Genomic DNA, 24,551 nt, shown 5'->3' on the forward strand with positions numbered 1-24,551 from the left:
AGACAATGAGAGACCAGAAGGGTGAACTGATTTGGCCAAAGGCAGCACAGAGTAGATGCTAGGGAAGGAAGGATTCCAGTCTCTCTCACAATTCAGGGCGCTTCCCATCACAGAGCAGCTCACAGTGATTCGAGGAAAGGTATTCAAAGAATGTCTTTATCTATAAACAAAGATCCTTGGTGTCTTATACTTGTGTAGCCTTTTAAAATTTCATCTACATTATCTCATTTGATTCTCATAACAACCTGATGAGGTAGGGAGAGCAAAGATTAACCTCCCTATTTTAGAGATTAGGAAGCAGAGATGCAGAGTCGTTAAATGGTGTATCCAAAACCACAAAGTTAGTTACGTGCTCTAACGGATACTTGGCATTTGGGGTGTGGTCTGGGGTCCGACCGCATGGACATCCAGGGAAGCTTGTCAGAATCTTGCAGAGAAACTTGCAGAATATCAGGGAGTACCACAGGCCCACTGAGTCTGAATCTGCAGTTTAACAACCTCCCCAGTTGATTCATACGCACATTAAAGTTTGAAAAGCCCTGGTATAGACAGGCCTAGAAACCAGGTCATCTAATTCCAAGATCGATGCCTTTTCGTCCCTCTTTTCTCTCCCTCTCTGAAAGTACTGGTCAGTGTCCTATTTTGACTTGTTTTCCAACAGAGCCTAATTAAGAAGCTAACTCTCACCAGGGAAAGGACAATTAAGAGTGTTTTGCCTTAAAAAAATATATTATACCAGGTTAAATTACCTTTATTACCAGTCTTGGTAATTCCTCTGTAGTCATTTTCTTGACTGATGTATAGACCCCTATGAAATGAATCCTCTGAGAAGAAGATGGAAAAAAAACAAGACAGTGATCAATGGATTCAATTAGTTACAGTAGAATTCTACCCAGATGAAAGAAGATCAAGATGCAGCTACTCCAGGGTGGTAAAATATTTTACCCAGAAAGTACGCCATTTCTTTCCCACATTCTTCCACTATTAAGTCCAGGAAAGCACAAAACAGCTGCTGCTAAGACACCTGGGAAAATAACCACCATAAATGTAAGGCTCCTCACAACTGGAAGTATTTAAATACTGTTCTAATGGTCTAGGCAAGATGACAACTGCATTTCTTCACACACAGGAAGTGTTACACAGACCAATTTCTCTAATGACAGCAAAGAAACCCCTCTCGCGACACTCCGTCACCCAAGGATTAACTCAGTGGTTACTGTAAGACCACAGTCCCGAAACATGTATGCCGGTTTTTCCCTGCAACTTTTCAAATCAATTCTTTTGACTGGGATTCTCTGTTGAACAGAAACCAGACTGCTGATACAGTGCACCTGTGAAAAGTTGTTTAATTCAGCACGGCAAAAGGTAAATGCAAATGACTTATTTTAAAATGTATCAATCCTAGGAACCGACATAAATTGGAATTGATTAGGAATTGATTATACATTTCTGTAAACAGAAATACACACACACAAGGGTTTTCTTGTTTTGTTTTTGTTTGTTTGGTCATTTCACAGTGGCTTTGTGCAAACACAGGATTAGTTAATCAGGGTGGTGCGATTCCAATCATTAAAATGAACACTCAGGACACAGAAACAGCCACTTATAATCCCTGGGCGGGCCAGCATATTAAATAACACCTCTGCAACGCACAAATTATTTCAGAAAGATGCACATCTATTAAAAGGAAGCTTTCTCACCTAGTTGAAAAATAATGTGATGACTTAATAAAGCTGATCAAGTGACTTAATAGAATCCACAATCTTAATCTTATTATTTTCAAAGATTAAAAGGCTTTTCCACCAAGAGCCAACGGTCTCCATTTGCCCAGGAACGATAAAATCTGATTGACTGTGATCTACCTACGCTGAGATAATTTGGCATAGGTCTGTCTTTAATTCTCCTTGTAGTTCTTTCTCAAGATACACAAAGCTGTTAGTGGTTTATCCCTCTGAAACCTGGGGACTGATGTAAATAACTTTTAACAGTGAGATCGCACATAACAATTTACAGAGCACTGTGGCATAACGCAATTCAAAGTCGCTCTTGATTTAAAATGCTTCAAGTCCAACTACAGTGTCAGCCTGCCCAGAGAAATCTCTTATAAAAGTTTTCACACTCTGTTGGGTTAAGAGACAGTGGGTATTAATCCTATGGCTTCTACGCAAAGCTTCCTTTTTGTGGTCAGCAGAGGAGCTATGTGGTTGGTCTGAAGGAGTCCAAAGTCTTTTTTCTGTGTTAAAACAAGGGAAAGTGGGCCGGTTACAGAGTAAAAGAAAAACCACAGCCAGCTCACTCTGCTGTAGCTTTTCCCTTAAATGTGGCCTAGAGCAATTCTGCTTTCCAAAAAAAGGTTTAATTTAAACCATACACAGTGCTGCAGGCTGCCACGTTTCCAAACTCAACATTCCTTTCTAATCTGTGCACTTCAGAACCAACGTCCTCTGTTTCCAATGGTACTCCGACGAGCTTTAATAAATAAAATATCACTGCCCATCCATTACTTAATTTGATAATAATATGCCCTTTTTTTTCCCTTCCTCTATTGACATTATTCTAAGTGCTTATTCGAGTGTGTTGAACTGTTGTAAACATCACCTCTGAAAAATCGGCTCTGTTCTCTTTTGGGGAGTGAAGGGAAGGAAAAGGGAATTACTAAGTGAGGGAACTTCAAAGTGTTAGCAAGTGGGCCAGAGCTCCAGAAAACCACCACTCTGTGAAGAGGTATATGCCAAAAATAGCCTATATGTTAAAAAAAAAAAAAAAAAAAGAATAAAAAAAATATATTTATTCCTTAGATATGACACTAGGATCTGTGCTGTTATTCAAAATGTCACTAGGAAAGACTACAGTCACCCTAGCTCACAGCTACCAAACAGCCGCATGACCAACACGGGTCTCTCTGGCCATCGGTGTGGCTGGGGCTAATCACCACATTGGCCACAGGATGAACAGAATGAATGGCCCACAGTTGGGGCGCTTTAATTTTTTGCCTCAGTGTATTCAGTTTGTATGTTCATTAAGAACTCCAACCCCAGCAGGAAGCCCGGCCCATGGTTTTCTATGTGAGTTGCCATGCTCTATTACACATGACACTTGTCAATTAAAGAGGAAGCCCTTTTAAAGCAAACTGAAGTTAAGCTGGTACTTTCTTCAACATCTGACTTACCCGCTGCTGTTATCGTCCAAAAGGAAGTTTGTTTTAGAACAATGATAGCAGTAGTAATCCTCCTATTTCAGTAGTGAGGGATTTAAACACATTCAGGGCACTGGGGACCGGTGAAAAGGTTTCTTTCAACAAAACTATGTATTTTCAGTAGTAAAAGGAAGGTCTTACTGATGGGATAACTGCCAAGACGGGACAATTTTTCAGCCTCCCGGTTTAGAGAATATCATTTTAGACTACCTGGTATAATACAAATGTGGCACGATGGATCAACGCAATGAATTCTCTCTAGTCAGTAAAATGCTCTCCCAAATAATGGAATCCATTACTAATGATTACTACCCCCATGCCTTTGCCACAGAAGTAATGCCCAGTGCTACATCTCAGTGGCCTCTAATAAATACATACAATCCCCACAATAAGAACATAATCATAACATGGCAAATGAGTGCAGATTCCAGGGAGAGTACAAATTAAAAAGCCATTAGGTAGGACAGTCCCTGTTCAAAACCTATTTTACCTTGTAGAATACACATTCCTTATCTGTAAAATGGGGCTTAGAGGAGAGGGTCGCTTAGGTCCCTTCCAGCTCTCTCAGTCCGTGAGGGTTTAAAGTTTTCTCAAGGGCTTTAAATCTTAATGCACTCACTTTAGGACTCTCACCAGCACACCGACAGTAATTAATGCTAATAAGGGTCCATGAAACTTGTGCAATGAAACTTGAATTTGGATTGATCTGGAGGGAAAAGAAAATGTAACGGAGAAGATTTCAACTTTAGATTTTTAAGGTCGAACATCATGAAAAAACTGAAAGCGGCACATTTGGACTGCTGAAGCATATGATTTCCTGGAAATGTAGGTAGGTGATCCAGCGAGTATGAACACTCTTAAGAAAGCATATCTTTAACCTCTTAAAAAGAACAACTCAAAGCTGAGAAATATATTTCAATTATGTCTTAGCTAATAATGATAATTAGTATTGTTTATTCTGTGACGAACAGTATAAATCCTTCATGTGAATTACTCTCATTTACTCCTCACAACAAGCTATTATTATCCCCATTTTACACATGAGGAAACTGAGGCTTATGGAGCTTTAAGTAACCTCTCCAAAGTGAGAATTGATAAGGAACCAAGACAGAACTAAACCTAAATTAGTGGAACCCCAGACTCTAAGCTCTTAGCCATAATGCAGACACTGCCTCTTCTTGCTAATAGTATCCACGTGGTGATCTGCTTAAACCAGGTTGCTATCTTCCAAAGCCCCTTACTTTTGCGTGATGTTGAGCACTTTAAGTGCCAAAGGTCAAGCCTCAAGATTGGCTTGCATGCAGGTTACTTCTATGCTATAGATCTTTAACTTGCTCTATTTAAATGTGTGCTTTTAAATTCTCAACCTTCAATATTCAACAACAGCCTCAGCTGAGAAGAAAGAAAGGATTCTCCTTAGCTTGGGAGTCAAGTATCAAACTGTCTCCCTCTCCTTCTGACAAATCTTCTAAAATGCTCTTGACTAAAGGGAGAAAATGGAAACGAGGGCCTTTGGGTAAACTCATATGAGGAAGCTCTTTTCCTCTTATGGAATATAAAAGACAGGTTTTACAGAGACTTCTCTAGGCTGACCCGTAATGAGACAATTAAGACGTGGACTGCATACGGAGACAAACAAGTTACTTGAAGCTCTGAGGACAAGGGTAGCCCAGAAACTCACAAAAGAATAAGCTAAGCATTCAGCTAGAGTCCTTGGACCCTCATGTGTCTAAAAAGGCAGGAAGATCTAGGAGCTATTTTTAGTATATCAAAACCTCAAATAGAAACTATATGCTTATCCACAAAACAACGGCACAAGCTTGCTAAAACAGCACCCAACTCATCACACAAAAACGATTTCATACTCTCAGCTCGTGTGTATCTGCGTGCTCAGTTACAGATGACCGTGTGCTTTAAAAATGGGAAAGCAAATTAATTATTAACCAATGCAGTTTGTCTGGAAAACAAAAGTTTTCCAAAATGAAATGAAAAATAACAGTTGAGGTTCTTGCTGATAAAGGAAGTTAAGAGAATTAAAATTACAGTCAAAGGCATCCCTGAATCTCAGATTTCGACCCTTACTGTAACAACAAAACAGAAGACCCCATTATAAATCTGTAACTACAAGGAATCGTAAACACAGGCCATACAGGCAAATGGTTAAAGCAGGCTGCTGATACAATATAATACAACAGGGGACGGCGGGGATTATGGCAGACTAGAAAGCCCAGATTCCATCTAAAGGCGTTCAGATTCAAATGTCTGAAAACTGGGCTGGCAGCATTCAACTCACAGAATACCGATTCACCAGCCCTGAACGCAATACACCCATTTCATTGATCAGGAAACTTGTTTTCAGAGAAGCCAAGTGACTCGCCTACATTCACTGCCTGAATCTACTCCCCCCCTTAAATGACTGTGTCAGGACTGGAAAGGAAGTTTCCCGATTCCCATCCTTAAAGGCAGTTACTGAACAAACCCAGCTTACCCAGTTCGGCTCTCCAGTAAAAGGGCTAGAAAGACAAATGATGTAAGGTCCCTGCCCTCACTCTCCTTAGAGTAGGAGACACAGGCCAGGAAACAAACATTACAATACAGCACAAACAGGATAACATAACGATGCTCTGTTCTCAAAAAACTGCAATGAGAACACAGAGAAGGGGAACAGAAGCCACTTTAGGGGATGCCGTGCTCAAATTTTAAAGTGTCCAACCTTGGTAGGTATGGACTACTATGGCATAATGCTTCTGGGCTTTATTATTGATATCTTTAAAGAAACATATTCCGCAAAAAGAAAAAAAAAAAAAAAAAAGGTCTCAGATCATGACACTGGTGGAAAGTCTTAGCCCAAGAAAACTTTAATGGTCCAGTTATAAATCTTCCAGAACGAGAATTTCCAATAGAAATACTGACAGACTTTTAATTATGGCATTACTATGGGGCTTTGTATAATAGAGCCCACATATTTTCAGCTTAGGTCATTACTTATAGGATGTAAGGATTTTATTTACAAGTGCCTGACTGAATCAATGAGGTGAAGTTTTACACAGGAAAGGAAGTGCAAAGTACACGGTTTGAAAAAGCAGGGATTTACCTCCTGGGGTTCAGGAGGCCCAGGGACCAGGGGCTTCAGGCAGTGAATGATGATTTTGACTCCTCCAGTTTGCATAAAAGGTTGAAGTTCAGTCTGGCGCAGTGCAGCATTCCACAAGACCTGCTGCCTCTTTGAGCAGGCGATTAATCTCATGATCGATAGACCATATGATTAGGCACTAATAGCTGATAGGAGGAGAGAATAAACAACCATAAATTTGCTTTGTACCGAGTCATCCAAGTGTAAGCAGGGTCATTTAATGGCCACATTGGGTCATGTTACCTAAGGAGCCACATGGAATAAAAATGGAAGATCCTAACACTTTTTGAGATCTTCTACTGTTATCTCAGGGGATGGGACCAGGGTAGGGGCTCTCTGAGCAACACCTTATCAGTTTAGTGTTCTTGGTGACAGATGCGAAGGTTTCCATGTGCCGAGTGCAGAGGGCTGATTACAGAAAGAATAATGGAAAAGTCCCATTGCTGAAATAATTCCTCTCTAAGCACCTCGTCAACCATCCTCCGTATAACGTGAGTGGCCCTGGGTGGTCTGTCTCATAACTCCATGAAACACCAGAATCCGTGCTGAGGGGGCAAACTAAAGAGAAGCAGCACTCGGGATCTAGAAGAGGACTGTATGTGACTCTCAATCAGAGCAGTTGCTGGACTGTTTAATTTCACCTTTGCATGCAGATCACTGCTCCGAGTTCCAGGGCTGTTTCTCAGGGTGTCATGAACTTCCAGTATTGGGAATGGTTACATGACATAAAAGCTGGGATGCAGAAGGTCATAAATCTCCTTCTTTCTTTTCTCCTCTCCCTGGCTTCTTCCCCTTTCTAAGACACTGACCTCCTCCATCAGCCCCGTGAAAGAAAGAAATCAATCACCCCCAGACCGAAATGAAAACCTGAGCCTTCCCTGTGCACTGGATGGTTTTTCCTTGTCTGTGACAAAATTCACGAAATTTTGCAAAACGTCATCTCCCTCTTATGTGTGTCCTTCTCTCTACCCTACCCTGAGCCCTGGGAAGCAGAAAGCCCTTAAGCTCTTGCTATCAATGACCATGAAAAAGGAAGGAAGACACTTTGTTAGCCTAAAAAAAAAAATGTGCCAGAGAAAAGTAATTGTTGGACAAAAAAGAACATCAACTGGTTTTGCACTGCTTTCTCAGCCCCACAGCAAACTACACAAATCTCTTTTCTTTGAAAACTATCTGGGAAACAAACCCCTCCAATCACCGTCTCCACTTCTGAATTGTTCCTCCCAGCCCCCATTCTCTTCATCCCCCTCCTCCCGGGACTGACTAATATGGCCTTTGTTAATTTCCGAGCCTTTAGGGAACCACTGTTCACAACCCTTCCTTCCAGTCTAATTGTTCAATACTGCTGATAGCTCTTGAGCCCACAGAAGGGTATTCGATCGGCTCTTCGAGAAGAGAGCAGGAGCTTCAGACACCCTGGGGTTTGTTGGGGGAACGGTTGTTGTTGTTGTTGCTCCTAGGAAGCTGGGAAATTCATGCCCCATTCAAAGACAAGCATTGTCAATACCCCGAGGAAGTCCAGCGGTCTGAGCGGTTGCTACAGCCGAGACAGATGAGAATTTTTTAATTTACCCTGACGATCCCTTCCTGGCTGACATTTATTTGAAGCGTTTCAACTCACAGAATTTCTCAGCTGGAAGACTTTTTGGCCAGGTACACTGTACCGGTAAAGGGTTCCCCAAAATGTCAAACCACAAAGGACACTCCAACGTCCAGCCATTTCTCTGCTGACACTTTTTGGAACAATAAAACCAGCCCAGCTGGGGCCACCCATACTAACTCCCAGTCAGGAAGAAGCACCTGCCTGGGCCAGGATAATTGTCTGGTCCAGTGTGCGCACTGCCAGGGAAGACATGAAGAGCACAGTGAGAGATAGGGACGCGGCAGAGAGCGCAGAGCTGAGCCCCAGGGAACACGGGTCCGTGCTCTTGCCTCGACGCCACCTTGTCTCCTCACATCTATATTTTTTAAAGTTCTTCCTTAGCAACTAGTACCAATTTCTAGCCATCTTTGAAACACCCAGAACATAAGGAAGACACTGTCAGTTCCTTTCTTAAACCAACCTGAATTCTCCCCAGAGGAAAATAAGACAATCTCCGTAGCACACACGGAGAGACTGTTCAAATGTAACTCAGCTGTCCCACCCTGATCCCGGTGGTTACCTCTAACCTTGTCCTCACTGCAACTCTGGAGGGCCTGTAGCCAACCTGGTTCATAGCAGTAATAGTAGTCTTAATATCTACCATTTACTGAACATCGAATATAGACTAGGACACTTACAAAATCATTTCTAATTGTCAAAGAACCCTGTGAGTTAATAGGGTCCCCCCACCCCGCCCATTTTACAAAACAGAAAAAAACAGAGGTGAAGAAACTCAGAGAGGTTAAACAGCTTGCCCCAAGTCACACAGCCTGTCAGAAGCAGACACAAGATTTGAATCACTTCTATCTGTCACAAAAGCTGATTAGTTTCCCAAGAGATTACGCTGTTTTCCACACTGGCTTAAGAATGTAAGAATGAGATTGCCCTATAGCTCTCAGGAATTAGTTGGTACCGGTACCAACAGCTGGCCCTTCTGGTTTACATTTTTCTAAGCATGAAAGCAATACAGCCTTACACCATTCCCATGGATACCGGAGTCTCATATCACGAAGGCAATCAGAAACAAGATGAGTCAGTTTTAGCAAAAGCACTAAGTATAGACTGAGGTTAGGGCTATGTGTGCAAAAAGGAGCAGAGTGGAAGAGACTATCTAAGGATTTTTTTTTTAATCTTAACATAATGCCCAAAAAAGGAAAAAAGTAACTTGATTTATTTATTCTTCCATCCTCAGCGAATGTTGGCTGAGCACCTACTATGCACGCAACTTTCTAAATTTCATTAGAAAGGGAATGGTTCAGTTTCTCAACTTCTTCTTGCCTACTTAGTCCCTTTGGTATCAGTCAGACTACAGGTAATTCATCAATGGTTCTCCATCGTCCTCTGTACCCTGATACTGATGCTCTGTAAACACAGTAGAACCTGCTGCTAACTTGATGACTTCTGTTCCTGTTATTACAGACTCATGTTTCGCCCATTCCAAAATGGAACGTACCAATAAAGTAGAGTTGGGGAGATGTAATCCAAACGATTCCACACCTGACAGTGTTCCGCGTGCTCCCGAAAAGAAGGCTCAGACACAGATTTCAACAGTTCCACTAGTCAGTGTCTTCCTGTTGTTATCCAAAGGTTCACCTCGATACCGGCAATGATGCCTTCTAAAAGTCTTCTAGGAGGTGCCAAGTCATAAAGTTCTTGCAGGAATTAGCCAAACTAAGGCGATAGGGAGGGTGGGGTTAGAGGCAGAGGGAATGACAGGTACAGAGGTCCAAAGGCAAGAAAGAATGTGGAATATTTAACAAGCTATCAATACAAATAATATACTGAAGGTGGGCAGTAGTAACAGGGCTAGAGAGACAAAGAGAGGCCAGTATTTTTAAGGGGCCTTGCCTCAGAGACCATTCCTTCGTTCTTCTATTCATTTCACAAACGCTCATGAGTGCCTACTGTGTACCAGGCATGACGCTAGATCCTTGAGATAATCGAGATGGGTTAGCAGCGTCTCAGGGTATCTGTTACCGCCACTCAGTGACGAGCTATACCTCATGCAGCTGGTTGACGGTCAACATGTCATGTAAACTGGAACACAAGAAAACACCCCTTGTTCTTCCTAATCCACCTACTAAATTAAACTATTCACACCTGCAGGGGAAGGACTCCCTTGCACTGGTTTACAATGAACATTAGCCAAGCCCCCTAGGATAATGTTGGACTTTTGCCCACTCATCAATATTAACTGCAACATATATAGATCCAACCCTGTGTTCTCCCATTTCTCCAGTTTCAGCCCTCACATCAAGGTATGTTCTTAATACAACTGAAATTTCAGGGCACACACTTCGGTGCAGCTGGGACCGTAAAAATTCACATGGTATCATTAAGCACCACTACGTGAAACAGAAATGAAAATTACATGCTTTCCAGCCACACAGAAAGCCCAAGGTCCACTTACAGAGAAGAAAAAACTCAGCCTGGATACTGTAAAAGAAGGCAAAATGATCTTCCAACAACAACTGTATAGGACTCACAGATTTTTCCACACAGGAAGATGTTACTTTTGAAAACTGAAATAAAGTAGAATATCTCAATTACCAGAAACCTGACTCCCAATGAGAGTAACCCTAAAAGTGACCAGGCCACAGAATCTGTTCTTTGGTGACAGAAACTAATTTTAGATTTAAAGATTCACTCAGCCTTTCACCTTGATTTACATCATTATTTCCAAATATTCAGAACCTACCTGGTTTACGGTAGATTTCTGGTGACACAGAGGAAAGAATGGTGCGTAACTTCAGGATTACATTCACCTGGAAAGAAGCATCCCTAAGTTCCATGAACTCACTCACAGTCAGGTGTCCTAAAACCATGACATACAATTTAGACAAGCCACATGATGCCAAGTCCTTCCACAACCCAGGCTGGCTGCACTCCACTTTCAACTTCTAGTGAATACCTCCTCAAATGAAATTAAGTGAAACACACACAAAACAATTTTTTTTTTAACATATGAGAGAAGAGAATCTCCATTCATCGAAAGAGAAACTTTTATCAAATATCTTCTATGTGCCCAGGACACACAGTACCTTCCTGTGAAGAGTACACCATTTAGGGGAAGGAGAGAGGCTAGGGGGGCAGTGGGCTGCAAGTAAATCCACACAATTACAACAGGGAAGGTGTGGTCCTGTAGTCACTTACACACAACACAGGGCGCCACAGAATCACAAATGAAGAGCGTCAAACGAGCCCAGGAAGGCTTCCTGGGGGAGGGGTTTTTGAGCTGAGTCTTGCAGAAGAAACCGGAATGATTTAAGGAGGTTTTCAGGTAGTGAAGCAAGTATAATTAACTCTGCATAATTAGCAGTATTTGCATTTTAGAGTGTACTCTGCTGGGTTGGGTTTCATAGGCCAGAAGAGACTACTCAACAAAACTGGCTTATTTGCTAATGAACCCAGGGACACTGGACTCTGACAGGGTGTGGGTGGCTGAATAATGATGACCCCCCCCCCCTTGACCCACACCCCCAAATGGCTACGTCCTAATTCCAGGTCCTGTGAATATGGCAAAAGGTGATCAAGTTAAGGATCTTGAGGTACAGAGATTATCCTGAATTATTCAGGTAGGCCCAATGATGTAATCGCAAGGTTCCTTGCACAAGACAGGCAGGAGGACTAAGAGCCGGGAGAAGGAAGCAGAGATTGGAGTGATGCAGCTGTGAGCCAAGGAACACCAACCCAGCGTCTAGAAGCTGGAAGAAGCAAAGAACAGGATCTCCCCTGGAGCCTCCTGGATGGACCAGCCCTGCGGACACCAGACTGGTTTTCAGACTTCCGACCACCAGAATCATAAGAAAATAAATTTGTGTTGTTTTAAACCATTAGTTTGTGGCAATTTGTTACAGCAGCAATAGGAAACTTAAACACAGGGCTTGCAGTAATAGGAAGTAGAGTTGAATTAAATCAGCACTGACCTGACCCCACAAATCCAAGCACCACGATGTGCCTGAGCAGAGAAACGATGACAGTGACACTGACCGTACCTTCACACATAAAACTTAAAACAGGTGCAAAATACTACAAGTGGTTCGACTTGCTTATAGGTGAGCAGTCACCTAATATCCAGGGAATTAATATCTGACTGCCTCTGCCATGGCCAGCCCACCCGCAGGCTCAGATTCTGCATACAAATCACTACTCCCAAGGCACCTACACGCAGTCCCTTGTGTGAAAAAGAAAGAAGCCAAGAAGCTGGAGGGCAGGGATTTTTGTCCTGTTCAGCGCTGTATCCCCAGCATTAGAACAATGCCTGGCACATAGTAGTTGCTCAGTAATACTTGTGAACTAGTGAAAGTCTGGAGTTAAAAGATAATCTATTTGTGAGTAACAACTAAGTCTCCGGTGGATAATGTTTCTACTGAAAGGTTATCTGATTGGCCAGACTCTGCAGATTTCGAGAAAACATCTTCCTCATAATTGCACTTCTGGTTTTAGCCATACAATGTGACATGTAATAAAAAGGGCAAAACAAAAATTTGGAAAGTCGGTGAAACCAGGTTATATGGCAGTGTGTTAGCTCCGTGTTCCTACCATGCTTGAGCGAAGCATTAATTTCCTTGAGAGTTTTTCTCCTTGGCTTAGTGCTGAAATGGCACAAAACAGGCAAAGGTTTGATTCCCTTAGATTTACTATTAATGCCACCAGCATTTCAAGAAAAAAATATCTACAAGCAGATATGGAAGCCCCTTAATTAAATGAAATTTTATAGACATTTGAAATATCCCAAAGCTAAGGGCCAGAGGGGAAGAAGGCAATGTGACACTTAAATCGGTGAGGGTTAAGTAACAGCAGCAGCTAAACTGAGGCAGGCAACACACATTTCCAAAAGGACCTTGTACGTCAGGTATGTTCTGATGCCAGGTCTCATTATCCTGGTTTCTTCCACTAAAGATGGACAAAGGGTAGGAATTAAATAGCTGCAGGCCTGCACTAATGGCTAACGCAAAGGAAAAATAAACATCCATCTATTTTCTCCAAGACCGTTTCCTGAGCACCTATCCTGTGCCAAGCCAAGTGCTAGATCCTAGAGACAGAAAAACATTCTAATTAGTTCTTGGGCATGTTCTCTGTATCAAGCATCTGTGCTAAGTGTGGTCCCATTACTATCACCCTCACTGTCACAATGAGAAAACTAAGGCTTAGCAGTTCCGGGAGTTCTTGGGGCTAGTGCCTGGCAAAGAAAGAATCTGAATCCAGCTACGTGTGAATTCCAGGGCTCAAATTCTTGTGGACGAGTGTCCCCAAGCCTCAGCCCAGCAAGGGCCCATCACTGAATGGGTGAGTTAAGACCTCAACACACACACACATACACACACACTGATGGGGATAAATCTAGAGACAAAAGTTTTCCACGGAGCTGCCTGTCAAAGGAACACAAAAGCGTTGTTTTAAGCCTTCTAGACCAGTGGTTTGCTTAAAAACAGATTACTGGGCCTTAACTCCTGAGTTTTTGATTCAGTGGGTCTAGAATTCAGATCAAGGATATGAATTTCTAACAAGTCCCCATGTGAGGCTTGTGATGCTGATTTGGGGACCATACTGTGAGAACCAGCGATGTATAAACCTGCAAATGTGATCTCTAAGGGCAAGAATTCTGTCTTTTTTGTTCTCTGTATCTAGAAGAATACATGGCACATGTTTGGCATTCAGAAAATAATTACTAAATAAATAAATCTGCTGTGTACTTGAAAAAGAGATAACCTTATTAAAATTGTGTGCAAACTAAGCGTGAACAGGTTCTGACTGGGGCCTGGGAAATCTTCCCGTGATTAAGGGCGTGAGCATCTTAATGAATGTTGTGACAAAGCCTTTGGCCTCTCAGAGGTTTGGTGTCAATGCATGGGTCCTGTTATCACAGCCTTTCTCAATCATGGTGAAATGGCATATTGAACAGAATATGGAATCAGTGCTAATTCTGTACTTACTAAGTACAGATTCTACACAGCTAATTCTAGACAGCTCAATGTCCTCTGGCAAGTTCCTAACGTAGTAAAGCTTAGTTTTCCCTTCTGTACAATGGGTTCTTAGGAAGATCAGAAACAACATACATGAAGTGTTCAGATATGTGTCCAGCACATGGTAAGAATTTTTCAACGGTAGCTACGATCAACCGAATCACAAACATACCTCTGTCAGAGCCATCACAGAAATCTTGATCTTCAGTAAACAGTCGTTTGCCCAACAATATTTAGCAAATATTTACTAAGCATGCCATTCACTCTGCGGGGAGGGTTTGATTCTCTGATGCCACATTGAGTAATAGGTTAAAAAAAATCCCCTCCCTAGATTTCCTGTCGCCCCAAAGGGCTTGCTCTAAAAACCTTAGGAGGAAAGGTCCAGAAGTGCCCTCTGGAAGAGCTCAGGGGCAAGAATCGACAAGAGTCATGTAAAGAGATGAAGCCAGGTGTTCCTCCTCCCTCAGGAGGCATGAAGAGGGTTGAGTCAACAAGCCTACTTGCTCTTGGGCCAAACAGTCACCACAGGAGCGGTTCTCAGGGCAGGTGCGAGCGGATCAGAAGAGAAGCTGCACCGTCCGGTAGCTGCAGCTGGGAGGTTCTCTCCCAGGTGCTCTCTGAGGCTCCTGGCACCCACGCAGACACCTGCTGCATGCCAAAGAGCTTCTCTGTCTTCAGCCTCCACACCTGAAACTCTAGCGCCGAAACAAAACACCCCTCCCTCTGTGAAAGACTTCGTGCAAGTTAGCGTGTTTGCATCAAGTTATACTGTTAAGGAAACTAAAATCACAAGTAAGGAACCAGACAGCAGAAACTAACCTTTACGATTTCATATTCCTGTGTTCATTCATAATGTAAAAGACTTAGAAAGGTACCCATTTGGACTCTTGGGAATAGGAAAATCCCAAAACCATAGTTTACTATTTTCAAAGGAGTTTCAATATGGGCTGGAATCAAGAATACCGTTCTTCAGGCTAAGTTTATATCCTGAAATATGCTTCTTGTAAGAAATAATTTTAAAATGTGGAATCTAAAATTAAGCAAAAATAACATACAGTATGTTCAGCTTTGAAATTTGCCGGGACTCAGCCAAGTTTACCATAAACAGAAGGCAGAATTGTCTATTTTTAACTTTACAGCCCTTGGGTGATTAAAATTTTGAGCCATAATAAACAACTTTTTTCTTCTTTGCAACATAATTTCTCATTTGAAATTGCAGTCTTTTTAGTTGTTTAGGAGATATGGATTGAGCACTTCATGTTTTTAAATTCTTTCTTAAACGGAAATTTCTTGCAGAGACTAAGTGCGTGCATTAGCATGCCAAAAGCACAGATTTTAAAAAAAAGAAGAGAAGACCTCACCAAGGCCCCAAACTAAACTGCCTTCTCCTCTGCTGTGCTGTTGAACAATTAGCACCTTCAGCCAGCTGCATTTTGGGAGAACAGAGTAAATGATCCCACCATTCTGCCTATATAAGTGGAATCACCACAAACACCTCACCATCACCCAGCAGATTATTTGGCAATTGGGTATCTTTGCAGATCTATTATGTCAGCAGAAAGTGTACCTTCCCACCGGGAAAGACAGTTGCATATGCAATAACCAATAGCCTTTGACACACCAGTTAATTACATCAGTTAGCTACTATCTCCTGTGCATGATCTCAGTGTTAATGAAACTACTTTGGTGTGGAAGTGTAACAGGTCAAGACAAGCAGATCAGGAAACAGAAGGGATTTAGGGTCACACAGAATGTCAGTGTGCTGAGTCACAGAGAACTTAAGCTTGGCCCCCCAAAAGGATATAGATTTTTCCCCTCTGCTGCAAGTAGCTAGTATTCTTTTCCTTTGGCATCACTTAGAGCAAAATAGCTCAAAACTCTTTAGAAATTCTCAAGTTTAATGCTATTGCCTCCCTATCAAGAGCTATTGGCAATTGAGTTACTGGAGATAAACTGAAGCCTGGTACCATGGGTGCTGACTTTACAAGCAATAGTTTTTCTCCCTGAGGGAAAGGGATGAGTGAAAGATGATGCCTGATTTCTGGTTTGGATGACAGGGTGAAAAATGGTGACAGACACTGATTCTGAAACACAGGAAGATGAGCAGATTTGTTGGAAAAATGGGTCAGGCAGTACAAGATGGTAACCCCCAGATTTTTGTCTCCATCTTTTCATGTGGAGTGTGTGTGTGTAAGGCTCCAGAGAAAGCCCCAAACTCCTACTCCTGTCTTCCAGAGCAACAGAGAATATCCTACAGGACACTTAAATATTGAAGCGTGTTCTTAAGGTCATTCTAAGGAATCTCTCCTCCAGACTTTATAGCCACGCTTTCCTCACCTGCCCCTCCTATGATATGATTTCCTGATCCATGAGCATCCAGATCTCCATTCTGTTGGCGTTCCTCTTAAACATTTTATGCCCAAAACTGGGCAAAAAATTCCAGCTGTGGTCAGACCACAGCCCAACACAGCATCAGCTTTGGGAATGACACTGTCACGCTGCTGGCCCCTATTAATCTTGCGGTCAACTTACACTCTTAGGCTGTTTTCACATGGACTGCTGTCAAATTATGTTTCCTCCTTTGTACAAGGAACTTTCTCATTCTAAATTCAGGATGCCCCATTCCTAGCCTGTCTATATTTAACAGAAAATGAGGATTTTCATCCATTTTCACTTCATTCTTACCAATTTTGTTCCCAACTTTGCCAGGATGCCCAGAGGCCTATTGGAATGAGCTTTCCCACGCTACCTTCCAAGAAGCAGTCTGAAAAATGTTCTTATCCCTTTTATCACTGGATTCTCATCCCAGGTTACTTTATAAATAGCATTTTTCCTTACAGAAAATATATAAAGCTACGGGGGGAGGGGAGGCACCTGCATATTAAGAACAAGATAATTTGTCATTAGCCTTGGAACAGTGCAGGTCTACTATAAATGATTTCTTATTCTGGAGAACAAAATTTGTATTTTTATAATGTAAATTTAGATACTGTACACTGGCCTTCCTCCACCCACCCACCCCAAAAGAAACCCCCAAACAAGCAAAAAAATACCAGCCAGATATGTACCAACAGCCTGGAGGTCAGCAAATAATTTAGGTCTTTTCTGTAGGCAGTAGTAAGGAATGCTGATTGCTTTTACTTAGCTATCAGTATGTAACAGGCTGCGTAGCCTTCAGGGCAGAGGTACAGAAAGGTGCAAAGGAGGGAGCTATGTTTAAAAGAAAAAAAAGTACCCTGGCCAATTTTCAGTACTTACCTCAGCCTTGCAGCCCCACTGACCGGCTGTCTCAGGGTCATATAAGGATTCGAAGCTTAGGGAGTAGGTGGTCTCAAGGCTTCTACCTCTCTGGATATTCCTATCACTATTTATTGGTTATCATTCAGTTTGGTCGAGCCTAACATCCGGCTTTTCACCGGGTCATGGAAGTGCAGGGAGAGCTAGCTACTCTTCTACTGAGTTCTCAAAACATCCTGCAAACTCAACCCATTAGCAGACAGCAAAATTTTCTTTGTAAAGATCCTTAAGTGAGAGGTATACAAACAATTTTATACCTCTAAGGAAGATGGCAGGAGTAGAAATATATTTAACCTGATGCTTATCAATGTTAGAAATTAGAATGAGCTTCTTCATAGTCAAGCTCATTACATAGTCTTTTAAAGAAGCATGGAATACATCTGTTTGGGGTAATTTCAATGTAGTTGTGCCTGAAGGCAAAAGGAACGACAAGATCACTTCCCAGTAACCATCTGAGTTCATTAACAATGCCACCAGAGCAGGCACCAATGACTCAGAATTGAAGCGAGCGAGAATATTATGAAATCTCAAGTTAGGGAGTCACTAATTCCTATCAGCTACCAACTCCCAGACCGGCTTTCAGGGAAGTACCCTAACTTCTTACTTTCTGGTCTGTAAAAGAGATACCCAGGATCTCTTAGGTGAAAGAAAAAGATCTCTTTGAATAGAAGCATCCTCAGTTAGAGTCAACTGCAGGTCTCGTTGCTCTGCAGAGCCCACCAGCCCCACAGAGCCTTCTCTGGAAACCCCCAACCTGACCAGTATCCAAAGACACTTGTGTCTCCTAACAACAGAAGCTACCCAGGTCAGGCTCTGGGCCAGCCTCTGCAAATTGTTTTTCTTCATTTCATCCTCGCAGTAACTAAATGAGCTAAGAATTATTTCTCTTTTATAGATTAGGAAACCAAGACTCTGAGAGTTTAAAATGACTAATTCTGTATTAGAAAGTGAGAGCCCGGGTTCGACCACAGATCAGTCTGACCACAAAGACTCTTCCCACCTCAAGGGAGTAGGGGTAAAGGTCAGTGTATTTTGTAAATAATTTTTGTTTTACTAAAAGTAAAGAAAAGGATGGTCTTACTCTTTCATTCTTGAGGGGAAAAGTTGCCCTAATCACTTTTTCTTTTTTCTTCTTTTTTTTTTTTTTTTTTTGCTGTAATCTTCACTCCATTTAATTCAGCCTTTTTCAAACAGAAAAAAAGAGAAAATGAGCTAATAGTAAGAATAGGGAATATTTAATTTTTATGTGCTAATTAATGCATAAGCAACATCTATCACAACTAGAAAAGATTTTAGGCCTTCTATATATCTTCCTCTAAACCAGCAGGAGGATCATAGTTGACTCTGACAAATCACTGATGACACTTAGGCTTAAAACTGGGGACAACCAAAACACCCACGCCTGAGGTAGACATATCCGAACGCCTTGGTTGCACACCAGGAATCACCAGGGAAGCTTTAGAAAATACTCATGCCCGACCCCATCCCAGGTGATGCTAAAAGGGCAGTCAAGGCTGAGAACCACAGTCCCAAAGCAATGGAACTGAGGGTTAAACACAACACAGAATAAGTGCATTGAGAAGTTATCCAAGGATGAAGAGAAAGAGAGCAAGCACTCTGAGCCAGGTCAACCCTGAGCTCCACCGTGGTAACACATAGCTCACTTAGCCCTTCTGAATCTCATGTTCCTTGTCCGTAAAATTAGGTGAATAATACCTACCTTGCAGAGTTGTCTTCAATAAGGAATACAAGACACTTAGCATGCAGCACTTAATAAGTGTTTCAACTTCCTGAAGTGTCTCTCCATTTGGCTACTCTAGGCTCCAAACAATTCACTTATTAAGTTTGAGTCACCATTCTTTCCAAAATCTATGAGCTTCTGTCCTCTAGCATTTTCCCTTAAAATGACCTTGATCCATAAAACTATGTGTAGAATATTTACATTCATAATCCAATTCTCACATATTTATAGGATAGTTCACTTGAAACCACCCTTAACTAAGTGGAAGTTTCTTTTAAATATGGACACCTATTTTTGAGCACCTATTATGTGCCAGGCATTGTGCCAAGCATTCTATACATATAATCTAATTGAATTTCTCTTAATTCTTATAAAGCCTCTCCAGGAAAAGAACCATTTCGCTCATTTTATAAATGATGAAATTGGATTTCACAGAGGTGAAGTAACTTGCACACACATACACACACACACACACACACACACAAAGAGCAAATGGGGGAACTTTCTAGAATTTGAACCTAGGTCTCTCAGAAACTCCTAAGTCAGACCATAATTGTGTCTCCCAGTGTATACATTTCATATACAAAGTGCATGTGTATGTATACTTAATGTATATAGTCATAAAATACTTTGTGCATATGTGTGCACAGGACAAACTTTAAAAGAGATTTAAGCATAAACTGCATTTTTGCACTTAGAACGGTATCATAAAATTAATTTATAAATCAATATTTAAATTCATCTAGTTTCTATGTTTAGCGATTGGTGTTAATTTATCTCTCTCATAAGTGTTAGAAAGGGTCTACAGCCCCTCCCCCGAGCCCTTTTATACTATTCAAGCTTTTTATTAGCCCTAATGTTGATTCCCTTCCCAGGGCATCTACTGGTTTGCGTATAATTTGTCTAATTAAATTTAAAGAAGAGATGTTTCAGTGAGCACCATTTCATCATTTCCTCTTATACTCCATGCTGTGGACTTTAATGAGGACCTAAACCCCATCTTAACTCAGCCTTAGTTTCAGCACAGATGAGCTATGCTTGTTAAGACAGTCTTCAGTTGTCAGGAAAAATAGCTTTATTAAGGTCATGGAATGTGGAGAGTTTGATTAAAGCTAATCAAGGAAGAAAGCCAGGCGGCAGCACAGTGAATCAAGCCTCGGTACAACATGTTTAACATAACTTAACCTAGCCTATCTGTTAAAAGCAGACATAAATAAGATCAGGTTTCCAAAAAGAATGCATGGACAAATGCAGGCATATTACACGGTGTAATACATCTCCTGAGTTTAAGTTGAACAACTCTTTCAATAAGCAGCATATATTTTAAGCCACATGGATGCAAGTGACAGTGGAGGGTTTTCAATAGCCCCCGTCATTTAAACGAGTGCGGGGGTGGTGGTGGGGTGAGGGGGAGATTACTTATATTCTTTCAGATTTAAAATGTGTCATCTATGGATATGTCTGGCCAGTGATGGCACATTCGAGATCACTCTTATTAATCTGAAAGTGAGGCTTCCTGCTCAGTAAACCTAAGTGACTGCTGTTAGCACATGTAATGCCAAGGCATTCAACCTTTACAATATTTTGGAAGGTTTTTCTAAGGGGGGTTTATACGATTGTTTTAGTTTCATGAAAGTTAAGTAGTTGAGTAAAAGGAAGGAATAGTCAGAATCTGGAAATCTGAAGACCTAGGCTACAGTCCTGATGCTAAAGTAACGGGTCACATGATCTTCCAAAAGATTCCTGGCCTGGGCCATGTGGGTCTCAGTTCTTCAAAGACCCAAATGAGAGTAGCTGGACTAAATGGTCTCTTAAAATCTAAAACTTCTATGATGCTATTACAGCCTGCTTCCAAATCTGAAGTTCTACCATGCTATTAAAGTCTACTGCAGCCTTCACACCATTTTCTTCCTAATTTAAGGCAATACGTTAAGATGAATGGCCACCCTAAATTGGTACTCGACACTGAAATTTAAGAATCTTAATTCAAAAAGTAACTGTAGAGAATGAATGAAGCCTTGAAGAGTTTCGAAAATGAAGAACAATTGTCCTGATGATGATGATCTCTTTTCTCTTTGTTAATACCACTCTACTTACTTTTTACTTTCTATTCTTTTCCCTCCCTTCCAGGTGTGCAGCTTCAGGACATATTATTTTTAACACACACACACACTTTTTAAAAAAATACCTTTAGAGCTAATTCCATGATACTCATTATCTAGGCAGACTCCATGTTAAATTCATGATTATCAATCTAGTATTAACAACTAATAAATATTTTAACTTGGTCATGAAAGAATCTTGAAGTGGTCGTATCTAAGCTATTCCACATCCTATGCTATATCTTGTAAAGCTGAAACAGGTAAGAAACTTCATGAGATACGTGCACTCAAGATTTTAGAGTTCCACAGAGTAAAATGGACATCAGAAAACAGCAGACCTTGCTTTCCACTCTAGCCTGACTCACCACCTTTTTCTGATTTACTGGAGGTAATGGAATACAGAGGCTTAGGAAGAACAGAGGAGAGCTGGGCATAATAGGATTTAAATAATCTGATTTTCCTAAGAAAAGAAATTGAGAAGCAAGAGATAAAGGATTTTCTGTACCTGTATACACACACACACACACACACACACACACACACACACACAGAGACATCTTTAAATCACCCTGTAATTTCCAAAGCGCTTTTGTATCTCTTAGATATCATTTAATCATTATTTTTAAAAAAACCTCAAAGGCAAGGAGGGCAGGTACTATTATTTCCAACTTTTAAGAAATGGAGGAGCAAAGAAATTAAGTGACTCCCTTAAGAAATTAAGCAACTTCACATAGTTTGTTAATGGCAGTGTCAGAAGCAGACTCCAGGTCTTCTGAATTCTTATCTAATGCTATCCTACTATACGATGCTGCCTATTTACATTCATTTTTGAAAAAATCAACAGATATTTATTGAGTGCCAGTTATGTGTCAAGCACTATTCTAGGTACTAGGAAAACAACAGTGAACAAGACCAATAATGTCCTTTCCCTCCTAAAACATTCTAGTGTACATATGCACGTATTTACAATATGTATAGTTTAATATATATGGCTTTGCATACACTTTTCTTTACCAGCCAGTTTCTGAGACTCATTAAAAATTAAGATCACATATAAATATTTATTATTTTTTAAGAACTGCACTCATTAGGTCTGCACAGAACAAATAAATCCCAGCCACTCCCGCCTCCCTTCCTTCCTCATTCCTCCACACAGCTAGCCTTTTAAAACAATCTAAGTAAATAGCAAAGCAACATCTATTCCAGTTACATATCTGTTCACATGCTGGGAAGAAAAAAATGGCTATAAAAGTCTTTAGAAAAAGGAGAGGTTCAAAATTACGGAGAGGGCTTTTTCTAAGGATCATTTTAAGCACACACACAGGATCTTAAAGAAAGCACATGGACATCTTGTTTGGAAAAAGTTTGTTCTTTTTTTCTTTCTTCTTTTTAATCTACACAAAGCTCGGTCTTAAAAAGCCTGGAGTGGGGGGTGTCTGCTCCCCATCTCTAGTTCTGTTGCTGAATGAAAGATCGACAGGAAATTAACGCAGTGGTAGGGAGATTCTTGCCAAGAGTGAATTCTGAAACAAAAGACTCACTATTGTGTTAAGAAAATCTGACATCTATACCCTCAGCCATGTTCTAAACTTCAGTAATCCTTTAGTATGATCTATGATTTGCTGTAAGTTTTTAACATACATATCTAAAGTGTTGTATTACTCCTCATCTTCCAACTCCTTCTAAAAGAGGAACAGATTTGTTTCTTTGTTCCTCCCTTCTCTGCTTGTTTGTGTTTTTAGCCAGCGACAGAGTTAGTCAATGGATTCAACTAGCTTCCTCCTTTTACCGTCCAGGCCAAAAGCATACCACTTTTGAGGTTTACAGGATTTCAATTACCACTAAGTTACCTGTGATGACGGTACTGACCTCTGTTGTTTTGAGCTGATGTTACAGAAAAGGTTCATTTCTTGATTCCACATATAAGTGATATTATATGGCATTTGTTTTTCTCTTTCTGATTTACTTCACTCTGTATGACAATCTCTAGGGGGGAAGGCGGTTGGGATGAACTGGGAGATTGGGATTGACATATATACACTATTGATACTATGTATAAAATAGATTACTAATGAGAACCTACTGTATAGCACAGGGAACTCTACTCAGTGCTCTGTGGTGACCTAAATGGGAAGGAAATCTAAAAAAGAGTGGATATATGTATACTTATCACTGATTCACCTTGCTATAGCAAGAAACCAACACAACACTGCAAAGTAACTATACTCCAATAAAAATTAATTTTAAAAAAGGTTCATTTCTTGACAAATTTGTGAACTTGACATTGTTGCTATTTCCCCATTTCTCACAGCCTTTACAACATTAATACCACGGAAAGAATACCAGACCATGATAGTGGAAGCCAGTAATCTAAGAATTTAAAATCAAACCAAGTGTTACTCAGGTAGATCCACTGAGCATGAGCCATATATGAGATTAAGTTAACAGGTGAGATTCTTTTAGTCATCGTAGTGGATCGCCTTATTTGACATTCAGTGCTAATCTCTCAGAGAACTTTTGAGACAGATTTTCTTGATTTTTTGGTATATGTCCAAAATGACATAACCAAAGCTGGTCATATCTTCACTGCTCTTCTCGAAAAATAAATTGGGTTCACTTTGTTTCTATCAATTGGTTTACCTATAGTTAACTGCTTCTAAAGAAATGTATACAATTGTGACCTACCAACGTGAAATCGTGTTCCTCTGCTATTGAAATAGGTGCCAGTCAAGCCAGAACAAGTCACCAGTGTATCAGCTGTAGAAGTTTTCTGGGCACGTTCCAAAAGTCTACATCTGCTTGGCAACAACTCAGAAAAGAGATACGGTTACTCTTTCTACAGTAACACGGCTTTCCCAGGCTTCAATATATGAAAAACAGCTTGCTCTATATCAGAAAAAAATCCAACTAGATTTGTGAAAATCACATACTCACTATTCTGTCCCATCAACTTAAAAAAATCACTGCCATAGGTGGAACCAAAATCATCAATGACATAGCTATCCTCTATTGTCCTGTTCATGTGGTCTAAGAGTCCAAGTGGGAATTTTTTTTTCCTTTTCTTTTTGCAACATAAACACTTAAGCATTTAGTGATAAAATATTAAAAGCGTGAGGCTCCGGACCCAGTGAGTACAAGTTGCTGATAGAGTACCAGGCACCAAGGAAAGGTGTCAAGTATGTTAAAATATGGCTCTAGCTTAGACATTAGGGGCCCTGTTCTTTCCCTAATATGCTTGCCTTATTCTTACTGTCCACAGTTAGATGTGCACATCAGCACTAAAACGCATCCCCTTAAAATCTAGGGAGGAAATTCAACACATCGATGTCAATGAACAAAGCAATTGTCACATTTGTTCACCACAAACAACAGATCGAGACACTGTTTTTAATTATAACATTAATTGATCTTTTGTCACCACTAATTAGAGCGATAACATCACATTTAGTTACTTTACTAGCAGGAGTCGACTTA

General features: G+C 40.8%; 1 protein-coding gene across 13 annotated transcripts in view; it reads right to left on the reverse strand.

Annotated features, from left to right (window-relative positions):
* Positions 1 to 24,551, reverse strand: part of NFIA (nuclear factor I A) — a 392,763-nt gene that overhangs the window by 321,549 nt on the left and 46,663 nt on the right. For 8 of the 13 annotated variants that reach the window (XM_082453621.1, XM_082453620.1, XM_082453614.1 and 5 more), the window contains one exon: positions 750 to 824. The exons of the other annotated variants lie outside the window; for them this stretch is intronic. In XM_082453621.1, the coding sequence (XP_082309747.1) occupies positions 750 to 824 (75 nt within the window). The remainder of the gene's footprint in view (positions 1 to 749; positions 825 to 24,551) is intronic. 13 annotated transcript variants of the gene reach the window in all.

The sequence above is a fragment of the Balaenoptera physalus genome (genome assembly GCF_965194825.1).
Source record: "Balaenoptera physalus genome assembly, chromosome: 1".
NCBI lineage: Eukaryota > Metazoa > Chordata > Mammalia > Artiodactyla > Balaenopteridae > Balaenoptera > Balaenoptera physalus.